Source organism: Dermacentor variabilis, chromosome 1 (assembly GCF_050947875.1).
Source record: "Dermacentor variabilis isolate Ectoservices chromosome 1, ASM5094787v1, whole genome shotgun sequence".
In the NCBI taxonomy this organism is placed as follows: Eukaryota; Metazoa; Arthropoda; class Arachnida; order Ixodida; family Ixodidae; genus Dermacentor; species Dermacentor variabilis.
Window position 1 is genome coordinate 106,782,088 of NC_134568.1, and position 23,969 is coordinate 106,806,056.

Here is a 23,969-nt window from a genome sequence, read left to right on the forward strand (position 1 = left end):
AAAGCTTCGAGATCAGGACACACTCACTTTCTGTCTATGTAGTATAGGAACGCTCCTGGTTAAAACGAAATCGCCGTTTGAAGTCCGCGCCCGCATGAAAAAACAAATTGGGTAGATTTTATCTGGCTGTCTGATAACCACTTCCCGGCCGCGGCGGCCGCATTTCGATGGGGGCGAAATGCGAAAACGCCCGTGTACTTAGACTTAGGTGCACGTTAAAGAACCCCAGGTGGTCGAAATTTCCGGAGTCCCCCACTACGGCGTGCCTCATAATCAGAAAGTGGTTTTGGCACGTTAAACCCCATATATTATTATTATTATTATTATTATTATTATTATTATTATTATTATTATTATTATTATTATTATTATTATTATTATAACCATTTCCATCGACCTCTTTAATAACAAAATGATCAGGCAGTTTGTATCGGGGACGCAGCCGCAGTGACGTATACGTGAAACGTCTTGTGCGCGCTGCTGAGGGTGTATGGGCACTAGGATGCAGAAATGACGTAACCGAATACACAAGTAACATTTTACGATACAGCTAGGAGGGTCCTACAGTTCGTTCTTGCAACCATCTCGCGCTACTATTAAGTAGCGGGCTCGCTGCGGCCAGAGGTGACGGGCGCGGATCGGCATCCCTCTGTCTTGCGGCCCGAATACCTTCGTGCCATTTCTGGACTGTGCTTGTGGAACGCGGGGTGCTATAGTCGAGAAAATGTCGAATTTTGGCTACAAATTGCACACTCGTAAGCACTATGAATTCTCCTGAGCACAGATTTGAGTTTGATGGATAATAATAACTATGGCAGAGTGAGCTTTCTGAAACGCCGATCATTCCCCGCTTGGATCGACAAACGTGCTGCCGAGCTACGCCTCTGCAAACGCCGAGCAAGAGGATAAAAAAGCGACCCTTCCCTATGCTGACCGAAATGGCGCTACACGTCGAAAGTAATGAAGAAAATGCAAGCTACGCATAGAATCACAACCAGCCTTGTAGCTTGACTCCAAGTATAGGCCTCCACGTCTTATAGACTAACGTAACGCGCACACTGTTTTGCTTTTTCACGGAGACAGTTTCACGGTTCACGTGGCTCGGTGCAAGACGTGCATGCTGTAATCGAAATTTCTTGAATATTGTCGCCGATTGTACAGCGAAAGGGCCTTGTCTAATCAGATTGAGCAGGCAACGCGAACAGCTAGTGCTGCAGATTCCGGAATGAATGCGTGCAGAAGTGATTGCTGCTTTACACGACGCGACCCGCGTGTGCAGATTTGACGAGAAACGACCGCGCTCGTCGCTACTGTTGTGGATTGACTGTTGATCGCTATCTTTCCTGGGAACCAAGTTAGCCGCACAAATTCTTAGCTTCCTGTCTGGCAGCGTTTTATTTTTCACCGTCACTGCAACATGACAGTATACACAGATAGTGCGACTTCAGTACGCGGCGTCCGTTATGGCTCGTGCACTAAAGTGCACTAACTGCCGTCGCAGATAATTTAAGAGCCCGATTGACAAGACTTACTTTTTTTTGTAAATGCCGCCCACGATTGGTGACCGCAACGATTGGCCACCGCTGTGGTCAATATTTTGAGTGACGAACGACTGAATATGTCGACCAATGAGGAAGCGCTCATACACGAGAGAAACTGTGCATATGGGCGGGGATATATATATATATATATATATATATATATATATACCGCACAAGTTTATTTTATTCCTGAAATTAGGTGGCTATTTTAATCGTTCCCTGTCTGCACGGTGTACATTGTTAAAAGGAAGAAAAAAAAATAAAAGTCTCTTTCTTCCAGAAAGAGAATTTTCTTTCTCCTCTATTGCGGCAAGAAATATCTTTATCCGCCTTCGGACATAGAATGCATAAACAAAAATAGGGACGGGGGTACGAGCGGGGATTAAAGAGGAACGGGAAGGGGGGGAGGGGCTTCTTCACCGGCTCCTTCAACGTACGGACTACGTTTACAGCTGCATTAAGTCACTGCGCCTCAGTCAGTGTACCCGCCAATGAAGCATGAAAAGCAAGCCAAGACAAAATATTACGAGATTACAATAATGCACGCGTTGGCCAGACGCGTGTTAGCGAATACACCGTGCTCACTGCGACATGTCGAATGCATTTCTTTCTTTCAACTTGTTATTTTTTTTCGCCACAAAGCTTCTTTCGGTCGCTGCGAGAAGCGGCACCCACGAAGGCGTCCTCGCAGCGAAAGCGTCAACCAGGCTCGGTATCTGTCGCGCGCAGACGCGCCGCGCTTTTGGCGAGCAGCTTGCGCACTTGGCGCCCCGTACGCGGCGAGCACGCAAAGCCGCGCATTATTCGACTGCAATAACAATAATAATAATAAATACCTTGGAGCGGCCTCAAATGATGCCGTTTGTGTGCAAAGCGTCGACCCGAGAAAGGAAAACGACTCGGCGGCGAGCAAGCTACGTGTCTCTCGCCCTTTCCGTTGCTTTAGATATATCTGCATCGGCGCAAGAAACCAATAAAAGAAAGAAGCAAAAGAAGGTCGTGCGTAAAGGGCGTGCGAGTGTCCGCGGGGGAATGGACAGTGGGTAGCATTAAAAAACAACAAATGAGTGAAAATGTGGAAGAGGCCTTGTAGGCACAAAATTAGGAGGGCACGAAAATCGGAAGAGACGGAGGTCAAGTATATAGCCGCAAGCTAATCGCGGCCAGCCAATCGCAAACATGCCGCAGGGCTAATCGCCGGGCTCGTGCCGCGAGAGAATTTATACTACCTCGCGGCCCGTTAGCCAAGATGGGAAAGGGGGAGGTCGAAGAGGCAAAGGATGAATATTTGAGAGGCCACGGAGCGTGCTTTACATAGTGAAGGGAGGGGGGAGAAGGGGTGTGGCATGCTATATATTCGGCCTCCGCGCAGAAGAAAGAGAAAAGAAAGGAAGAAAAAAATGGCGAGCGGTAAAGTACTTTTCGTTTGTCCGCTCAAGTGAAAGCAATGCGGTGGGCGAGAAGTCATCGCGATGAACGAAGGAAGGGGGCGGGGGGAGCGCCCGCTCTGGAATGCAAAGTCCGGGGCCGGTTCTCCGGGAAAACCGAGTCGACATGTTCGCACCGCGTCGTCGTTGAACGTCACAGGGGCGCGCACAAAGAAAAAAGAAGCGGCCGACAAACTTATTCCAGAAAAGTAGGCCCACTTGGTAAATCTTATACCCTTCCACCCTGTTCTCTTCGCCGCTCATCCTTCGCTATGTGCGCCGCCTGCAATGCGCGATTCTCATCCGGTGTTTTCTCTTTGCTTGCCATTTTCTCTCTCTCTCTCTCTCTCTCTCTCGTTTACCTTCTCGGCGGGCTCTTCTCCAGCCTGAAAAATTGAGGAATTCTTCAGATACCGCTGCGGAACTTTTATCTCTTGGCGCGGATTTACCGTTCGCCTGTCGTTTTCTGTTTCTTCTTCTTGGTCTTCTTTTTACCCTACAGCTTCAAAGCGCCTTCATCTTCTCGCTCTTTCGTCTTCCTTTCGACCAATGTTTATTCGGTGCTGACAAGTATCTTCTTTGGGTCAGCGATCTGCTCGGAAAAGGAAAGAAAGGAACTCTTCCGTACTCCTTCAAAATGACGATCGGCAAATGGTTTGCCCAGAAGATTATACGGACAAAAACCACCGCCATTCCTAATTCAGCCCGCAGTCATCACTAAGTCGAGGGAGAACCGTGCACATATAATTTTCGATACGCGAAGAAAACACACTACTGGCGCTGCTGCAGAGAGGGGAGAATGATCACATGGTTTCATTTTTGAGTGGGAACCCCGCCCGGAAAACGCCCTTTAAAATACGCATGTGCTATCACGCGAGTAATTAAATGGTTCAAAGGGCCTATTTGATTTGAAAACGTGGTCACTTTTTTTTTTTCAATGACCGAATAGATTGAAGCGCACACTGAATGAATTTGGACCGATTAGTTGTATGCAGTGCTTCTTTCGAAATTTCGGCGCGGAGGAAGTAATGCGTATGTATATCCGCAATGAATTCTTAGAATAACGTGTCGCATTGCTGATTGTGTTGGTCGACGCCAAATTTGCGATACACCCGAAAGTGAAATACCGCGGTAATTTACATTATTAAAAATATCGAATAGATTGCTGACCCTACACCATTGTCGCACCACCTTATATCTCCAGGCGCTGTATGTCGCTTCTTACAAAAACTTCTGAACAAACGCACAACCGCCTTTATGCTTGCGACGACAAACAGGACCTCATCGAAGGCAGTCCTGATATCATTTATGTTCGTCTACCCGAGATTGATCTTTCGACGTTATCCGAAATAATGCAGTATATGTGGTCACATGTAATAAAAACGGTCTAAAGAAGTGTCAACCTTCATTTCGATGTCGACTGCATCCCGCGCCAGCGCATAATGAATGTTCTAAAGTAGGCAAGGACAAGGATGTCTGGACTACGACTTTGCTGAAAATCACCACTACAGTGCCCGCAAGCAGATATTCTATTTCACAAGGCTGCTTTTCATTGGCCAACGTCCGGACACCCGCCACTCTTGCCAACAACTGCAGCGATTACAAGACGATCGCTTTAGCCGCGGACAATTACGGGCGGGACTTACAGAAAAACATTTGAGGTGGGCTGTTAAACCTCTCGTCATGCTTGTCGGTAAGCAAAGAGAAGTTTTGTGATCATGGGCCTAGATGCGATGTACACCACATTTACGCGGAAGCTGTCATTGATCGATGGCGCAGGGATTGTACAACTATACCAGCTCACAAACGTTTTCTTTTTTTTTGTTCTATTCTTCGCAATTGTGGTAGACTATATATATGCTGACTGAAAAAATAAAAACACTTGGTTGCTAGTGAGCGCTGTGATCTGCGAGCTCTTCGTCCCGTCGTTTAGCGTGGTTTTCTGCTCAAAAACAACGATTGAATTTCGACGTCTGGGCCGGGATCCGGCCCACCAAGAGCTCAATTTATACATTTTCTCTGTAAGGGTGACGTATTTCTCTCTCTCTCTCTCTACACACACACACACATATTATATATATATATATATATATATCATTCCTAGGGCTAGGTCTAGGAAACATAGTAAATATAAATACCCAAGTTAGCGGACAGTTTGGTAGCCATCGCCGCAGCACAATTGGTAGTGCAACGCACGCGTAATGCGGAGGTTGTGGGTTCGGTTCCCACCGGCGACACGTTATCTTTTCGTCCACTTTCACTTCCCTTTCTTTATTATCTTTTACATTTCAACTTCAGCCATAGCTAATTTACCCGATGCTTGCATTGGCTTCATTGTCTGCTGGCTTTATAAAGTCATGATTATACATGTATATATATATATATATATATATAGGCCAGAGAGAGGTTCACAAGCCTCTCTCTACGGTGCGTAGCCTCCTTTCTCGTCCAAAAGACCGTGTTCCTGTCGAAAAGGCGTAGAGCACTGTGTACTAGGTTACCTGCATCCTACGCCCCGAACAGATCAAAAGGTCCCGTAAAGAATGCGTCAACACAAGAATGACTTTCGCCGTCTAAACAGAGAACGCAATGCTGTGGCAGAACACTGCGAACTTTTTGATCACCAAGTTGGCCCCGACCGCGCTGTCGTCTTGGAGAGCGAAAACAGTGACCGGCGGCGGCTCTTTCTGGAATCCTGGCACATCCAGAAGATGCCGGGTATCATCAATCGTTCGTCAGGAACACTTCCCGCTGTTTACTCTCAAGGTCTGCTAAAAGGGTCAGCGCGCCTGTCAAGGGCAATCAAATTTCGATGTGCACTTAAATTTAGGTGCACATTAAAGAACCCCAGGCGGTCATAATTAAGCCGGAGTCAGCCACTAAGGCGCGCCTCATAATCGGATCGTGGTTTTGGCACGTAAAATCCCATAATGTAATTTAATTTTTTATCCTCCCCTGTCGTCGCACTACAAAAAAAAAAAGAAAATTTTTGCTCTTTGCAAGCCAAAAACACAGTGTGATCATGATGCAACCCGTAATGGGGAATCCTAGATTAATTTTGATAACCATAGCTTCTTTAACGCGCACCTAAATCTAAGTACACGAGCCTCTTCGAACACATGTGCCTACGGCATTGAGAGCTCTTGAAAGCTGGTCACGGCAGTCTACCGCGCTGCTTTGGCGCTTGGGATTTGTGCGGAGCATTGCGCACCACAGACTCTAGAGTTGAGGCGTCTGTGCATTTATTTCGGACACGAGGCAATACTGTACCGAATGATGGCGACATTTTCTCCAATGCAGTGAACTTATACTTGAGAATATTAAAATTACCCGAAATTTCTTTGTTCCACAAAGGAACGATTTAAAGATTGGCATAAAAGGAGGAACGCACGTTTAATTCTGATTCACCCCGACGCATATGAGGTTCACCACGCAGAATGGCGGCCAGCGACACGGCAGGGTGACTTTCCGCCTCCTCGCCGCGATTGTAGTGCCGGGCACGTGGACGCCTCATCATTCCTGGGGCCGCGCCCTGTCCGTTCGGGACAAAAGGCGTCTGCCGCGCGCAAGCGTGAGCGAGCGTAGCGTCGCGCTGTCGCACTCGGTCGCCAAGACGGCGCGCGCAGCAGGAGCCGCGCTGCCGCCAGCGTAGCGCACCGAGCCGCGTACTGTGTGTGTCGCTTCCGGCAAGCGCATTCATACTGCGTGTAAACAATCGGGGCTCCAGCTAGAACCGAGTCGCCGCTGAAAAAACGGAAGAAAGGGGACGTCGCGCCCGTGTCGCTGGCGGCAGCCTCGGTTCACGCCCGGCTGCGTCGCAAAGCTCCGGAGAAGTGAATGCAAGGGCGCCACCGGACGGAAGCTGTGTGCGCCCAACAAAGAAATGCAGCGGTGGCCGCACTCGGGGAAAAAGGGCTCACCGGCATTGCCAAAGTGTGCTACAACAGAGAGGCCGCGGCTGTCCCGCGGTTCGCAGCGCATGTGTGCACGTCCTCTGAGCGCTGGCGCACTCCTGACCGGAGGCAAGAATGTCAAAGTTGAACCGTGAGGCGAACATGCTCTGTTGGGTCTGGACGGGAACGCGTATATCGGTGGGAGAATATATACTCTAAAAACTGTGTACCCGCGTCTCACAACTGAACTCGGTGACATCGACTCGCAAAGGTGCTCGTTGCAGAATGAAGCTGAGGAAGAAGGCAGTCAGTGAAGAACATTTCAACTCTATCGTATACAAGTCAGGGATAAAATGAACAGTTAGCACGCTTTCGCTCGCCGGGCCACAGTGGCAGTCGATACTTTATGTTCCGAAACGGCCGATGCATTGCTATAATGAAAAGACGAAGGAAGATAAAACCGGTAATCTCTCACGTCCTTTAAATAAACAAATGACCAAAGCAGGGTGAATAAATATAGCCAAGATACATCGCCCGCTAGAATAGTCTCTGCGCGAAACGACTGCTCAATCTAGCAAATGAGCGCCACAACAGAATTTTTGTGGGCCGCCTTGCGTACCAGCATATGCTTATAAAAATTTGACATAACCCTTGGCGACAGAGCGTGCGCGTACTGCACTGACCATTCTTCAAATAACGGTCAGATTCTTCAAATCAGACCAGGAATGTGAAGGACGAAGTTGCCCCATATGTATTGACTTGAAAAGTACTTTAAACATATCTGGACCTAACAAATATGTGAACGCATACATATTGTTGAATTCCAGAGATCACTGATAAATACATCGAGTTAGTTATTTTTACACCGCTGCTTGTAAGTGACTTGCCGGTTTCGTTCAGAAATTTGAGCCTTATACGGGAGAACGAAGATGGGTTTCACTGGTTGTTGTAACACGTGGCGCTATTTATTTGGAGCGGTGCGTGCTTTTGCAATCTCGCTGGACCATTTCCTTTTCCGGCACAAAGCGAGGCACGTTAAAATGCTTTTCTTGTCGCGAAAGCTGCAAGGATAGAGGGCATAAAAAAAAAAGTTCGCGAAGAATCCACTGAGAGAACGTTGTTTCCGGAACTGCCTCTCAGGCCGGACCTTCTTCCACCGCGTACGCGCACGGCAACTGAACCGGCATATCATTGCCGACGGTGTCGTCGACTGCTATACCCGGGAACAAACAAAGCGGCACGGGGTATTGAAACCCCGACCGAGGTAAGGCCGATTTGGGGCACGCGGCCTTGCGGCGGCGACAGTGGAAGGCACTCACAGTTCATGCATACTCGATGAGAGCGCGATGAGGGGCCGCGCACACCGGCTGGGACTCCGAGGCCGCGTTAAATAGGAAGCAGACAACGGGATGCCCAGTGCGACGAGCCGCGGTCTTCGTGTACTGGCAACAGTTCGACACTATAGGGAGTGCGCGTGCGCGCCAGGAACGACGCACACGGAACCGCAGTTGCGGTTTGCCGACAGCGCCCGAAAGATGCGCCGGGAAGCGGTAATTTATCTTCGAATATTATGAAGGATACTATCAAAGCGTACGGACAGAAGTGAGCCACAACGGCGGGTTTTACGAATATTTCGCTAAAGGGCCAGTGTTCCGCGGCGCAAGTTGACATTTCGTCACTTATCCGTCGCCGCTTTCCTAGTGACTTAGACCGCGACGCCATTATTTCTGGCGTGCACTAAACGAGTGGCACGAACAGCACCACGCCTCCTCCCCTCCGCTCTTCGCGAAGGGCTGCACGAGCCAGTCATTACTGTGGCCACCGCCGAATATAGCTAGAGCAAATTATTGAAGATACACGGCAGAAGGTGAGCAAAACGAGAACAAGGTGAAAGCAGGAGCCAACGTTTCGACAGGTGGACTTGTCCTCTTCAAGGCGACATGCCTTGAAGGCAGGAGGTGCGGTTCAAGAAGTCAGTGTGTAACCATTCTGGCCATTATACCTAATAGCGGTGGCATGCAGCACTTGGATAACGGTGCAGCAGACTATACCCGCAGAGCGTGGTGCCATCCGTTGTAGATAACATGACATCTTACAGAGGTGATTGCAGTTTTTCACGCTACAAAGTCAGGCGCATCTTCGACCCAAAGTCGTCGCTTGGCTACAAGGGCCATCACAAACTGGAAGGGATATATCGAGCTATGTCGTGATGCCGTCATAATATATTGAAACAGCATACGGCGTGGCTCGATTATACCTTTGTTAGGGGAGGGAGAGGAAGGGTGGGGCCTGTCGGAAGGAGGGGGAGCGCAGAACAAACATAGGGGTATCTTGCTGGCGATAGCGATGACTGCAACGTTTGTAATTGTTTAAAGAGGTGAAAATTGCCGGAGAGCTATCGCGTGATAATGCGCATAAGCTCAGCTTGACAAAGAGACATCATACTCTACTTCCGGAACGCTTTAATTGTTCCCAGGTCATTTTCCTTCAAGAATGGCAACGCACGCCACCATTCCTGGCAGCTAGAATAAACGCAACGTCAGAGCAAACGCTGCAGCGTCGCGTGATCAAGTAGACGGCACATCTTTCGAAAGATGTGCTGTCTATTTGAACGCAGCCGCCACAACGACATATAGAAAAATATTTGACTCTGAGTGCTCGCCTTGTTACATTTAGTTGCCACTATATTATGAAGCGTCTCTGCCCTTGCGATATTCCTAGAGAACTCGCTGTGCTTAAGTGACTGTCTTGTCTTGATTAACAATGCCCAAGTAATGTGCGGAGTGACTACCGTTTACGATGGGGGCAGTAAGGTGCCAATGTTATTTTCTTCGAAACCTTGACAACATAGCAGAAGCAAATCCTTCAGTATACTCTTTGTGAACCAAATAGTCTCCTTGTGCAGCAATACAACGCTTTCAGTGTATCTGCCATTTTTCAAATATTAACTGTATGTATGTATGTATGTATGTATGTATGTATGTATGTATGTATGTATGTATGTATGTATGTATGTATGTATGTATGTATGTATGTATGTATGTATGTATGTATGTATGTATGTATGTATGTATGTATGTATGTATGTATGTATGTATGTATGTATTGTAGCGAAGTGACGCAGCCGTAAGATATCAGACGCATCAACTCACCAGGGAGACGGAGAATGGGGATGAGCTCCGGCAGGGGAAGTCCAAATCCGCAGGTACGACGACGAGAGTAGCATTTGAACTAGATTTATTCTCTTGGTATTTACCTTAAGTTTAAACTGTACAAAATATATACAAGCAAAACGATGTCATACCCGTCGTCGTCGGCCTGCCTGACCGGCCTGGTGAAGATGCGCCGTCTGCTGCTGTCTACTTGCTCACTCAAAACTACCCCAAACTATTCCTTAAATAAGTTTCCCCAGCATCCAAGAGACACTTTTCTCCACCAATGGGCTACTTCGTTACTCCGACCAATTAGGCAAGCCGACATCATCCAATAAGCGGCAGAGTTCAAGGGGTCAAGAAATGGTCGCGTCAACACTCCGTACACAAAAGCACTCTGACCATAACTAATTTGCCTTTGACAGCCGAGCGTGAGAAGACGACGCGACATGTGCAGGTGTGACGTCAGGTGCGGCGGGGGCGGCGGCCGCGCGGCAGCACTGTCCGCGGCGCCGTCGAGGTACAAAGGTTTGCCCCGCGTCAAGGACCCCACAAAATTCCCCGAAAGACAGCAAAGAAGGCCGCGTTACATTGTCTTCGCGACAGTATGTATGTATGTATGTATGTATGTATGTATGTATGTATGTATGTATGTATGTATGTATGTATGTATGTATGTATGTATGTATGTATGTATGTATGTATGTATGTATGTATGTATGTATGTATGTATGTATGTATGTATGTATGTATGTATGTATGTATGTATACACGCAGGATTATGTGAAGCAGGCCTAATCTCCTTCATCACGTCGAGTGTCAGCTTTTGAAACATTTTGGGATTCAACCCAAAAGCCATTTACTTCGAACAGCGTCATGCTGTCTATTTCGAGAAGGGAATAGAAAACAACGACATTCAATTCGACATTCGGAAAAGGGGAATGGAGTAGCGTAAATGTGGTTGGCTTCATCGCATCCCGAGCAGACCGTGCATATCAGGAGGATCGGTTGCTACTCCTCGGACCTCGCCCATTTCAACGAGCACCCCTCCCCCCCCCCCCCCCGGGGAGGGGGGGAGTCTAAAAGCACAGACTGCGAGTATGGACGCGAACCAGGCACCACCAGAATTTATAGTCGTTGCGGGCAGGTCGCATCGTTAGACCGGACGGCAAGCGCCCTCAAGTCGCCGCGACGAGCGTGGGAGACCGCAGGTGTTATATGTCGCTCTCAGGTTCATTGCAGCTGGGTGCTCCGACTGTACACTTGTGGAATTACAGCCTCCCTATAGACGCTATGCTTCAGCCTCGTTACACCTGTAGTCCACTCGAAAATCAGAAGCACATATAGGAATGAAAAGTTTCCTCCTTTTGAGACAGCTAGCTGGTTCACATCACTCATGCTCTCCTGCAGCGTCATCTATTTTCGAAGACAAACGGTCAGAACGCTCCCCAGAGAGAGCGATAGTGCTAATTTATTAGAGGAAAGGCAGAGATGTCGGCCTGAGATAGTACGCTCCGTCGAGTTATAGAGCGTATTGCCATAGCTAAGCATGTTACAGAGTTCTGCCGGAGCGTCAAATGCTCCCTGAACCACATTCCTGGTTTCAAGGCCTACAGGCGCAGATAAAGAGGTTTGCAGATACGATAAATTTTGTCTGCAAAGACTTCATTATACCTATGGCTATAACAATATTCTATGCACGGAAAGCTCCATCGGCGAATACTATAGAACACACTACAGGCTTCTAATTCCTCCCGAGTGCCTATAACAATGTATTCGCCACTTTATTGCGTTCTTCTCCGCATACCATATGGGCAATCCGTAAAAGGAACAAAAAAATATAGCAGAGAGAACGAGTCAATCTGTCCACTTCGTCAAGGCAGCAAAAGCTGCGGGAGAGGGATCCCTCGCTGTATACTGGACACGCACGCTGTTCGTCGCCGGGTCTTTGGGGACCGCAGCGTGCCGCTGTATACTATAGGCGCGAAGAAGCAGTGACACTGGAGCTGCGGCTGCAGTGGCCGAGCGCGTCGCCCACTTAGGCCGCCCTAAACCCAATTTGGGGCGCGCACAGTGGTGGCCGCGGCGCAACTCAGTTAGGAGCGCTCCGGCGGTGTTTCGCCTGTACCGACCGCGCCGCCGGATCGAATTATCGCGCCGGTTCGGCTTCCCGAGCGGCCAAACGGCCGCTCTAAACACGGTGGCCACAGCGCGGCACACTGCACACCTATAGCGGCGCGGCCGTGTTCGTTCAAGAGAGACGACGCGCTCTCCTGAATGGGCGATTATCGATCCCGCCGCCGCTTCCAGCTGTTCTGAGCGCGCGCTGCACTTTCCCGGCGCCAGCGCCCTCGCGCTGAGCGTGTACGCGCACACACACGCGCCCCGTCCGGCCGCCAACTGTCGCCCGACGCACCCCGTCATGTATACGCAGTACGCGTACAGGCGCTTCAGCGGTTGCCCGCACGCGAACGAGTGCATGGCAGTCGATATGATCTTCACCGCTATGGGCCCACGCATATAGAGCACACGACGATCGCGAGCTGCGACTCGCTCTTGCCTCCATGCGGTGGCTTAGATGTATTTTGTCGATTGGATGGCCTCAGCCGGGCTCGCGGCTAGATGCGCTCACCTTTTCGCACACCCCGTGTATAAGCGAGTTTTATTGTCCCTTTTCCTCTTTTCCTATTCGAACGTTGCTCTTTCGTACTGAATACAAACAATACTGCGTAGGAGGCGATGAGAAAAAAGCGTAAAAAACGCCAGTAACGGCGCATTTTGCACGTCACTGCCGGCTGTCTCACAGCCTGTCAAGGCTGTCAACGCCACGCCTGTCCCCCTTATTTACGCATCCACCCCCCAACCGCCCCATCCTTTTATTCCTCTCTTTCACTCCACGTGACCCAGACTGTACCGCGTCTGTTCACGTGCCTTCGCAATCGACAGCGCCTTGCCAAGGGGCTTATATACTTGGTCGTCGCTCGCTTTCCCGAGATCGCCTACCCCCTCCTTGTCCCGGGCTGCATATCAAGCTCTCCGTGCATTGTCTGCGCTGGACCGTCACGCGGTTGGCTCTTGTTTGATTCGCAGTCTGCACGAAGCTAACAAAAGGCGATCAGGTGATCCTCGTTAGAAACGCTAAAGTCCGCTTTCTTATACAGTCTAGCGTACTTCGTGTAGTTCACGTAGCTCTCTTCGCGAGACAGATCGTGACTCGTCAAAACTGCTAACCAGGCTGACGACTGTCGCGACATTAATTACAATTATAATATGGGGTTTTACGTGCCAAAACCAATTTCTGATTATGAGGCACGCCGTAGTGGAGGACTCCGGAAATTTCGACCACCTGGGGTTCTTTAACGTGCACCTAAATCTAAGAACCACGGGTGTTTTCGCATTTCGCCCTCATCGAAATGCGGCTGCCGTGGCCGAGGTTCAATCCCGCGACCTCGCGCTCAGCAGCCCAACACCATAGCCACTGATCAACCATGGCGGGTCGACTGTCGCAACATGCTATTTAATATGAAAGGCGAATGATGAGGTCAGAGAGTCGTATGAGTATAAGATAAACACGCAACTAATCACCAACCGGCATCTACATACTTCAGAGTTATTTCGAATGACTAGCTTGTGGTCATCATATCTAGATCAATATCGTAAAACAGCTTTTCCCCCTGCTGAAATTGCCCATTGTGACAATTACCCGCTTTAGGCTTACCGTAGGTGGGCTGCAATGCGAACCAATGAACAAGGGCCTAAATAATTGAAAGCACTTGAAGTGCGCGCTGTCGTGTACGCCGATAATAAAAATCACTGCTACTCTGGCGCCGAATTAGCACAGCTGTTATTTAGAACTGCTCTCTTTCGTTGATAATAGTCCATCCACTATCATGTTTGACCACATTCTGTTGTTTTTACCATAGTGTCGAACAGAAATATTTTCGGGTTCGGTTCAGGTTCAGCTCCGGAGCGAAAATAATGTCGGTTTGTATCGGTTCAGAGCATCCTGAACCGGTTATTTCGGGTTCAAATTGGTTCGAAGAAAAAAAGAAACACATTCGCATGCCTCCGGTTGAAAAACGCGCAATGGTAGAGAGAAAAGCAGTTCCCTTGGTTATAGTGTGTAAGACCGTTTTCTTTTGCACTGGCATTAACCTGAAATCGTTATTGCAAATATGATGCACGATATACATTTCTATCTCGGGGTCGGAATTTGTTCAATTAGTGATCTTTGTGGTGCCCTGTGTGGGCTATGCAGTGGTTTAACCCAATACCAGTCTCTCAAATTTTCTCCTTCATTGGATTCTTGAAGTCGCCCGCGCACATTATCAATACTGCGCAAAACTATTATTTATTCTGCTGTTAACTAGCCATGTATTACGCAGTCATTTTACCTTTATAAGGCACCCGGTTATAAGAGAACATGTAATATCATAGTAAAACGGGCTGCTGATCTTGTTCGTAGATAGCTGAAAACCGGACACCAAAATAGTTCGAACAGAAAATAACGCCGAGAAGAAGAAGAAGAAAATAAACTTTATTAAAAAGAATGGCCCCGCAGTTTTGGTTGTAGTGGCCTCAGGTGGCGGCTCGAAGTCCTTGGACTCGGCGGCATCTTCGGCTTGCCGGACGGCCCAGAGTCGGTCTTTCAGCTCCGGACTTTTGAGAGCCGCCTCCTAGCGGAGAAGCTCCCCGGCGGCCCCCGCAGCCGGGGCGGTGTCGGGAGGGAGCGAGGCTTCCCGTACGCTGGTATAACGGCCGCGGTTGTGGACGCGTCGCGAACGGCGGCAGTTTCGGTACCGTTGTTGCCGGCACGTTCCCAGCGCATGTGTCGCAGCGTCGCTCTGTGTCCGCACGCTTTCCACGCATCGCAATTTGCAATTGCACGTTTTACACGCCATCCTGTGTAACGGTGGTGTAAGACGGCCGGGCTAGCGTAGGTGTGTGTTTGCAGTAAGCGTAGATTTTTATTTTTTTGTTGGCATTTGAGGGCGACGCTACATAAAGGAACAGTGGGCTCGCAAAACTGGGGTAGAAAACTTGGCATTACTTTTGTGGAAGTATAGGAAGCATAATTTTTCTCTGCTGATGGTGACTCTTGCACGACGCGCCCAGCCCGAAATAATATGAGAGCCTCGCGTGCTCTTGCTTTCTGATCCGAGCGGCTGGTTGCAGAAATGACAACCACCTGTCGTCGGCGTATTCCCGTGTTGACACACCAGGCTGTAAGGGTAGCTTCAAAAGTCTACGAATAATAATTTTCCATAGTAGAGGACTTATTATGATGAGCCCTCGGCACTTCCAATTGAAGGTGGAGTTTATGTCTTGCTGGCGCTAGAGCAGTAAACGACAGTTCGGTGTTTGAGGAAATATTTTCCTAACTGATGGTTAATGTTCTTAGAGAAGTTATGAGATTTGAAAAACTGTAATACTGCGGGATGCGAAACGCTGTGCAGAAGGGTTTTCGATTTCTCCAATGGTGAAAGGCATGTCGTTAGTCGGATTGTAGTCAGCCATTAATTACAGGAGCCGAGTGCAATAATCACCGTCATTGGATCTACAGAAATGTGTGCGGTTAACAACTTAGCGAGGTGTAAAACACTTGTTATGAAACTAACACCCGGAAATGGAACGATGGGAGTTGCTGCGTGGCATGCTGTCTGCCAAATGAGATTTGGAATGGAAGGCGGAATATATTTCACTGTCCTAACGATGTGCGAAGCTACTTGGAGGCCGATGTTATAACAAAATCAATGTGCACTTTATAAGTGGCAAAAGCGTAGTGAAAGTTTCCGAGCTGGGATTTTGTTATTTTTCAAAAACGCCTACGCTTTGGAGATGCGTTTACGTTCCATCGCCAAATCTGGTGTCCACCAGGAATGGCTTCCGCCCGCCTGGTCGCAGAACAACTTGTTGTAACTGAGTTTTACGCAAGCGTTTGAATAAAATTAATATAGAATTTCATGAAAAGCTTTAGAGCTTCTTTTCAATGAAGGGGAGTTTATCGAACCTATTGGGAAACAATTATATTTACACAGCTATTCCATAATTCTTTGTTTTCCAAATTTTGTAAGGCATTTTAGTTGAGGCTTGTTTTGACTGAAAAGAGAGACTTGAATATACTGCATCAAGACGGCAAGTTTGGCCAGTTGGTTGGGATTCATAGTAAGGTTCGTTAAAGCGCAACACAAGACAAAGACAAAAGGAGGTATAAAACAACGACACGGCGCTGAATGTTTTGATAGTAAGAGTTTTGGAATCGCTAATGAACCAGTCGTAGACATACGAGGCGATAGCAAGAGATGCTAACATGCTATCCATCTAGCTGGGGGCAACGTGCGATTGAAATGTATGTTGGGATGTAAGGTTGTTGAATACTACGAGATCATCGGCAGATGCGAATTATGAAGACTATGCATCACGCGTATATCCGTCAATTGGGCCTCCAAAGTTAGAGTGCCGCATTAAAGTCGCCGGCTATGTTTACAAAAGAGCGCATGAGGTGAATGATGCAAACTTTAATTTCGTCGTGCAGTGGTTCGAGTGGAGCATGAGGCGGTGTATGAACTGCGATGACGGCAAATGTAAAACCAGGAGTCGCGCACTTCGCCGCTACTACGTATCCTGAGGTGCGAAATGTAATACGTCGTAGCCATTAACGGGTGCTAGTAGGTGCCGACAATACGTATTGTTGAGTCAGCCAATGAGATCGCACTGGCGAGCAACGTGACTGTTGCAGAGGTAACACTCCGTGCGCTGCGACAAATTGACACAAGAGTCGTCGACTACTCTCGCCAGCGCAGCGACCTGCACAGTTGTCGAATTTCAGCAAAAATTACCCTTGGCTGAATCTATGTTCAAACCGGTTCGGAACGGTTCCTCCAAAAGTTTCTTGCTGGGGTTTGGATCCAAGATGGCGGATAACACATCGGTTTGCTTCGGTTCCAGTTTTTCGGTTCAATTCCGGTTCGGTTCGACACCCCTGTTTTTACGAATCCATCTAGTATACCAACTGTTTTGTGAATACAGGCCCTGGTTTTCATTATTTCCCCTAGGACACTCTTTACCATTGATGTATGTTTCACACTGAACTTCCTTCGTGATATACGTACACAAAGTACGCTCAAGTCCTCGCTTATCTTATTGGTACAAGGAGACAAATGAAACGTTTGTTAAGTGCAACTACACTTCAATTACAATGCAGAAAACAAACTTGTGCTTTTTGGGGGAAATTTGGTTTCTTCTGAGATAGTAAAAGAGAAAAACGACAGACGCTCGCGCGGCCTGAACGGGAAGCTTTCCCTGCAGCATTTGTTTCCGGCTTTCTGCGAAGATACTAAGCAGGCACCGAGTGAATGATGCGCCTGCTGCCAAAGAACTGCTACAGAAAGATTTGTGTGCTACACATCTGTGGGGATGAAAAATGCCCTTGTAACGCGCGGTGCTTCAGAGAAGCCATTACGGAGCCTCGATCTTGCCACACTCAACCAGCAGTATCTCTTCATCCAACATACGCAACATTTAAAGTCCGTTTTCGCAGACAGTCGTCATGCACGAATGCAATGCAGCGTCATTTACAGCGCCTTCTGCTTAGAAAGAAGAAAACCTCGTCAATTGTCCGAGCTGTTTTCAGTAAATTAATTCGTCAAGATGGCTCGTACAAGTCGAAACACAGCACGCGGTGAAACGACCGCGCCATTGAAGCATGCTTTCTGATCTGCGCCATCGCCTCTTCAAATCGACTCGGTAGCGCCATTTCTGCCTAACATATACGGGCCTGTATTCACAAAAAGTACTTACGCTAGAACTGTTCGTAAGAGCGAAGTCAAGTCAATATTGATGACGGGCATATTATTATTGAAGGCTTCGGGCCAATGGGAAACGGCACTTTCGAACGAACAGTTTTGTGAATACGCCTTAAGCTTCGTGCGGCGAATCTGGGCCCGTATTCACAAAAATTTCTTACCCTCAAATTTTTCGAAAGAGAAGAAAGTAGCCACTCTTGATGCTGGACATATCATTAGCGAAGGCGGCCGGCCAATGGAAAAAAGCGTTCACAATCTTAAAGCTTTATGAATTTGGCCCTTTGCGACGAGTTCACAAAGCTTTTTTGTTCGTAAGTGCTGTTTGGCATCGGTTGGCAGCCTCCACAAATAACATGTCAGACTTCACGATTGCCTTGCATCTCCTCTTACAAATTGGTCTGGCGTAAAGACTATAGGGCCGAATTCAAAAGGATTTTTGTTTCTAAATGTTCTTTGCCATTGGCAGTCCGCCTTCGCTAATAATATGTCCGACATCAGGATTGGTTAAAGCTCTTTTCTTACGAACAATTCAAGCGTAAGAGCTTTTTGTGAATACGGGCCTTTGTGAATGTGGGCCCGCATTGCAGCAAACAAAGGACCCATATTCACAAACTTTTTTTTTTCGCTAAAACTATTCGTAAGGTCAGATGTTGAGCAATCTTGATGTCGGTCATATAATTAGAGAAAGAGGCAGTACAATGACAAGGAACACTTACAAAGCTTCGTGAAATCGGCCTCAGGACTGTCATGGTACAAAGAATCGCTGTATGCCCATATTCCTTCACTCTCACCATTGTCCTCTCTCCATCTACCTTCTTGTTCTCTCTTCCTCTTTCTATTCGCCCTTTCCCTTACCCCCAGTGTAGGGTAGCAAATCGGACGCTCGTCTGGTTGACCTCCCTGCCTTATCTCTCCTTGCTCTCTCTCTCTCTTCATTCTCGCGGCGTTCATTAATTGGAGTTCATGACAGCTGCTAGGGACAGTATTTTTCTATCTGTGTCGCTTTCGAAGGCGCAGTAGCATCTGGGCGAAAGTGAGAGAGGCAAAACAAGCAAGGCGTCACCTGGCAGGGTTGCCTTTTTCCAAACACATAAAAAGTATCATCGAAACTCCAGAATGCCGACAAAACTAGCCAACCTCGAGCAGAGTTGAGAAACGTTGCCAGAATAGTTGTGAAGCTGTGACTCGATATGCCCACGAAACGAAACCATACGATATAGTACGCCGTCACCATAGACAAAACAGTACATGCTATTTTTAAAGCGCAAAGCATGGCTATTTTGGCAAAATATAATTACTGATGAAAGTTTGAGGCACTAGTATACGTTATACGTCCCGTTAAATTGAAAAGTTGGAAATGTTGAGCACACGTACGTCCCAATCGCGACATTGAAGCCGAGTTGTAATGAAGTAATATCAATTTAGCAGATATCCTGAGCTTAGCATCAGTTTCGATATATATATATATATATATATATATATATATATATATATATATATATATATATATATATATATATATATATATATATATATATATCGAAAATGATGCTAAGCTATATATATATATATATATATATATATATATATGTGTGTGTGTGTGTGTGTGTGTGTGTGTGTGTGTGTGTGTGTGTGTGTGTGTGTGTGTGTGTGTGTGTGTGTCTCGTCCTCCTGAACAAACGAAAGTGCGCAAATCTAGAATATTTTAGACGATCATCAAAAGCTCCGGCATATTGAGTTAATCACTGAGCGTGCGTACACCTAGAGCGACATATCGTTGCTCATGCTTAGCTTTCTCTTGAGCAATCTTAAAAATTCATCACATTCACATCTCCATGGACGGCTGCTCTTTGCCAAGTGAGCGATACGTGCTCGATACAAACGGCGATTCGGGAGGAGGCGGAGGAAAGAAAGGGAGAAAGCAGGGATGTTAAGCAGAAAAAAATCGCAGTTTCGCCCCCAGAAGGCGAAGCATCGACTTCGATAGCGAATTAGTAGGCATCTATACGGAGTAAGGATAGTAGTCTTATCGACCGCATAAACTTGTAAACATTCACTTACTAAATAAATTAACAAATGCGGTGTCACGCGCGCACAGGCAAACATGAACACATCTCACTCGATGACCATGGAATGTCGCTGTCGAAACGCTGCAGCGGCCAGCGAATTGGCTCTGTGAACTTTGCCTACATCGTAGATCACTTTGAATATGAGGCCCGCGCGACCGCGCCATACGCAGCAGCCGCGGGAGTAGAATGCCCCCCCCCCCGTCCCTTCCCCTCCCCCTGGTGCCTTGTGCTCGACGGAATACGGTACGCTTTATGCCCGCCTTCCTCCCTTGTGCGTGCGAGATTCAGCCGCGATCGTCGGGTGACCCTCGCAAGTTTCCCTCGCACATACAGTATACGGCGCGCGGGGACGATGTTATTGTGCTTCGACTTCATAATACGGAACACCAGGGCGACGGCGACGATGACGACAGAAATGCGCCTGGGGTGTCCATATAATTGCTGTTGTAATATCTGGTTGGCTACCCTATGCGGAGGGATGACAAAAGGGGGAATAGAAAGATGAGAGAGAGAGAGAGAGAGAGAGAGAGAGAGAGAGAGAGAGAGAGAGAGAGAGAGAGAGAGAAAGACATGGCGAATTCGCGCACGCGCACGGAAAACACCACTCAAAGCATCAAAAATTGTAATAGAAGCATTGTGTTGATGTCAGTTTACCCCCGGCGTGCGATCTTCAATAATAACTATTGAAACGGCGCAAAAGGGAAGAGCCGTGTCTTTCGTTCCTTTTGCGCTGTTTGAAAAAATGAACGTTAAGCAGCTCGCCCGATTGCACACCTTGTTAGACATCTTTCAATACTTTCAATACGAAACGGTAGCTGAAATTCATGACCAGGAGAGGGACAACCTTCGCTAAAACGCAGCTGATTCGTCAAAAGGAAATATTTACGTCCGAAGGATAGGTTTGCTGAAAGTTCATCGCAACAATGTCACGCTGGCGAGTACATATTTTAATATCGTTTGAGGACAACGGAATGGACGAGTTCATACCGCAGATAGAGTTAACCAGTACATTTATCATGCATGCACGCCGGACATGAATGAAATAACTGTCTAATAGTAAATCAGTGTTTATGACAGATGAGGATTCGTCCTTCTTAGCTCACTCGCTGGCTAAGTAAGACTAGTTAATAAGGACGCGCTGACTGGCGTGTTGATAAGGGGAGAAACAAAAAATGCCCAGTCCGCATCAAGCTCTACTCTCTGGTAATCCACTAAGGTGTCTACTTGGGCCTGTTGGTAGGCCATGAGTATACAGTGTTGCACATAAAGGACATGAACACAAGAAAGAACGATGGGACACACAAGACGATGGGACACACAAGGTACCTTTTGAGTCCCATCGTTCTTTCTTGTGTCAGTGTCCTTTATGAGCAACACTGCACATACATCTGGTAATAGTTAATTCCGAACCCAGGCCTTCCACTACGCGTAGGCCTTCTGTAGCTACCAAAACCAGGTGACATCTAATCTTGCATGACGGTTGCTCTGCTATCCTTAGCAATTCAATTTTTGCGAGCACCGTGAAGTCGAGTTAGTTCGTTGTGTCGTAATGTACAGAGAAAATGTCATTCCTGATTTATTTGCTCGGAAAAAGAGAGAGAGATAAAAAAAGAAAAGGCCACTGAAATAGAGAAAACGCGAAATTAAGAAACACACTATAATGCAATGCAAGGACACTGGCGTGAGCCAATCGCTGTCGCAATATTTATTGCGCTATGCTAGCATTCACGCGACAGAGCCACACGCACACAGACATGCGCGATCGCGATCGCACAAAGTGATAAAAACAAACAAAACACCGAGCGCACGACGACGACGATGCCATTCATTGTTCTTTCTTGCCTGTTTTCTAATTATTTTTGTTTTACGGCAGGTGGCTGTTCATAATCGGTACTTGCGTAGAGTGTTTACATACGGGTCGCGACTTTGCCTCCCCTGTCGTTTGCTCACTCGTATTCTATCGCAAGATCATGCCGCCGGCGAATAGCGAAAATCATCTCAAGCGACGCTAGCTGCTTCGACGAACCCCAGGAAACACGCCATGATTTCCCAACGGGCAATGTCATCGCCGAAACGTGGGTAGTATCAACTCGGCGTCCACGCGTGCGCTCCCCGTGAATTTCGCTGCACCGACGCCGAAAGTACTTAATGAAAAGAGGGACCTCCGCCTCGATCGCAGTCTTCGGTATACCGTGCCCCGTCCCGCAGAAAGCAAAGCTCGTTAGCCTCTGCCGCCGCTTCCGAAATCGGCCGACTGGAAAGAACTCGAGCGTGACAGTCAGCCGGCAACTTGTAGAAGGCGCTGTGCTTTATCCGCGTCTGCGACTACATGAGAAAAAGAATCTGTTACGCTCCGTGGACGTCACTGAATTAGACGAGCGCCGTCTTTTCATCAGCGCTTTTTACCTCCCGGCAGTGTCCTTTAGAAGGAAGATCGCGCGCTCTTGAGCACTATAAACAAATCTTGTCTGTTCGCGTGTTGTTCGCCTTTGGTTCTGATGTGATTGTATTCTCGTCAATATTGCCGCCGCATGTTCGGCTCGTTATAACTAGTTCTTCAATCTAACCACAGAGACATAACGGGTGCAATACTCACAATACTCACAACACCGCGAGACGCGCCGAACGCGTTCGCGCACAATGTTTGGCGAAGTTGCGGCGTTCGCTTTGAACTAAAAGCGAAGGCTACAACCTGGCCGGCACCGTGTCACAGGGTCAGCTATGTTGGAGAAGCAGCCACTCACTCGAGTCGAGCTCGTTGATCTCCTTGGCACGGACAGGGGAGGCGGCGAAGCCCAGGGAGAGCCAAGCGCAGAGCGCACGCCACAGGGCGCCGGAACACAACATCGCCTGGAGACGACGCTGCAACACCGAGCAGCACTCTTCCCGCCTTTCACACGCTCATTGCCACCACCACTCACTTAGTGCAGCGACGCTGCATCACCGCTTTCTGCCGTCCGAGCGTCGCGGCGGTGGGACTCGAGTCTGGCTCACGCCGAGCTGCGCATCCGCCGATACTCGGTGGAGGAGACACACTGGGCTGACCCGACGCCGCCGACGCTCTGGCGGCTCTGACTCATTGCGCTTCGCCCCGCGGCTGCTGCGCGCTCCGCTCTAGCGGCTCGAGCGGCGTCGTCTGCAGCACCCAGCGCCACGCTCCCGCCAGGGGGCGGCGCCGCGGAAAAAGTCCCTTAGGTGCGCGCAGGTCGACAGCCACCTCGCTGGTCGTTTCAGCTGTGGTCGTGTCGGTAGCAGCAGGTCGTATCTGCATCATCCGAAGCCCGAGCACGACTTGAGCGGGATGCGCTCTGCGAAGGAATAAAACAACCGGGCCCCCATTAGAAAAGAGAGAGAGAGAGTTCTTACGCTATAATTATCCTTCTATCGTTCCAGCTAATCGTGCTGTTGGACATATCAACAAATGTGGCCGGCCAGTAGACCACAGCATTTGCGAAGCAAAAAGTTGATAGGCTCGGCCCTATGTGCGAATCTACAGAGATTTTTGTTCGTTTTAACAGCCTTTCACTGATCCACCTAAGCAGGCAGAATTAAAGAAGTAGGCAGAAAGAAAAATATTGGAGGAATAGAGCATCACTTAATCCAGGCATAATCTGCCTTAATTATGCATAGTCAGAACTCGATGTATTAGCGACATGTGAACGTTCACTCACAGTGTGCGTTACCAGAACTGCCACTATCTGTACAGCCACGGCATGAAAACGAAAACAGAAAAGAACCTTGCACTCAGCGAGGAGCAAAACACACTAAAAAAAAAAGGTTAATGAAAGTTCACATAAGATAGAGAGGTGAAAGAAACGAGAAAGGCAAGGAGGTTAATGGGAACGGAAAATATGGTTTGCTACCCGGCATCCGGGTACAGGGAGGGGGAAGTATAAGGATAAGAAGAAAGTATATATATATATATATATATATATATATATATATATATATATATATATATATATATATATATATATGGAGAGAGAGAGAGAGAGAGAGAGAGAGAGAGAGAGAGAGAGCACAATCACATGATCACAGCCGGTTGCTATTGTTACGTGGGACTTCCACATATTCTACGTGAG

General features: G+C 48.0%; 1 protein-coding gene across 2 annotated transcripts in view; it reads right to left on the bottom strand.

Annotated features, from left to right (window-relative positions):
• The window catches only part of LOC142582624 (uncharacterized), a 195,008-nt gene extending 172,022 nt beyond the window's left edge, over positions 1-22,986 (bottom strand). For both annotated transcript variants that reach the window (XM_075692541.1, XM_075692533.1), the window contains exon 1: positions 22,632-22,986. In XM_075692541.1, coding sequence (XP_075548656.1) covers positions 22,632-22,734 — 103 coding nt within the window. In that variant the 5' untranslated portion in view covers positions 22,735-22,986. The remainder of the gene's footprint in view (positions 1-22,631) is intronic.
• Between the last annotated feature and the right edge of the window lie 983 nt (positions 22,987-23,969).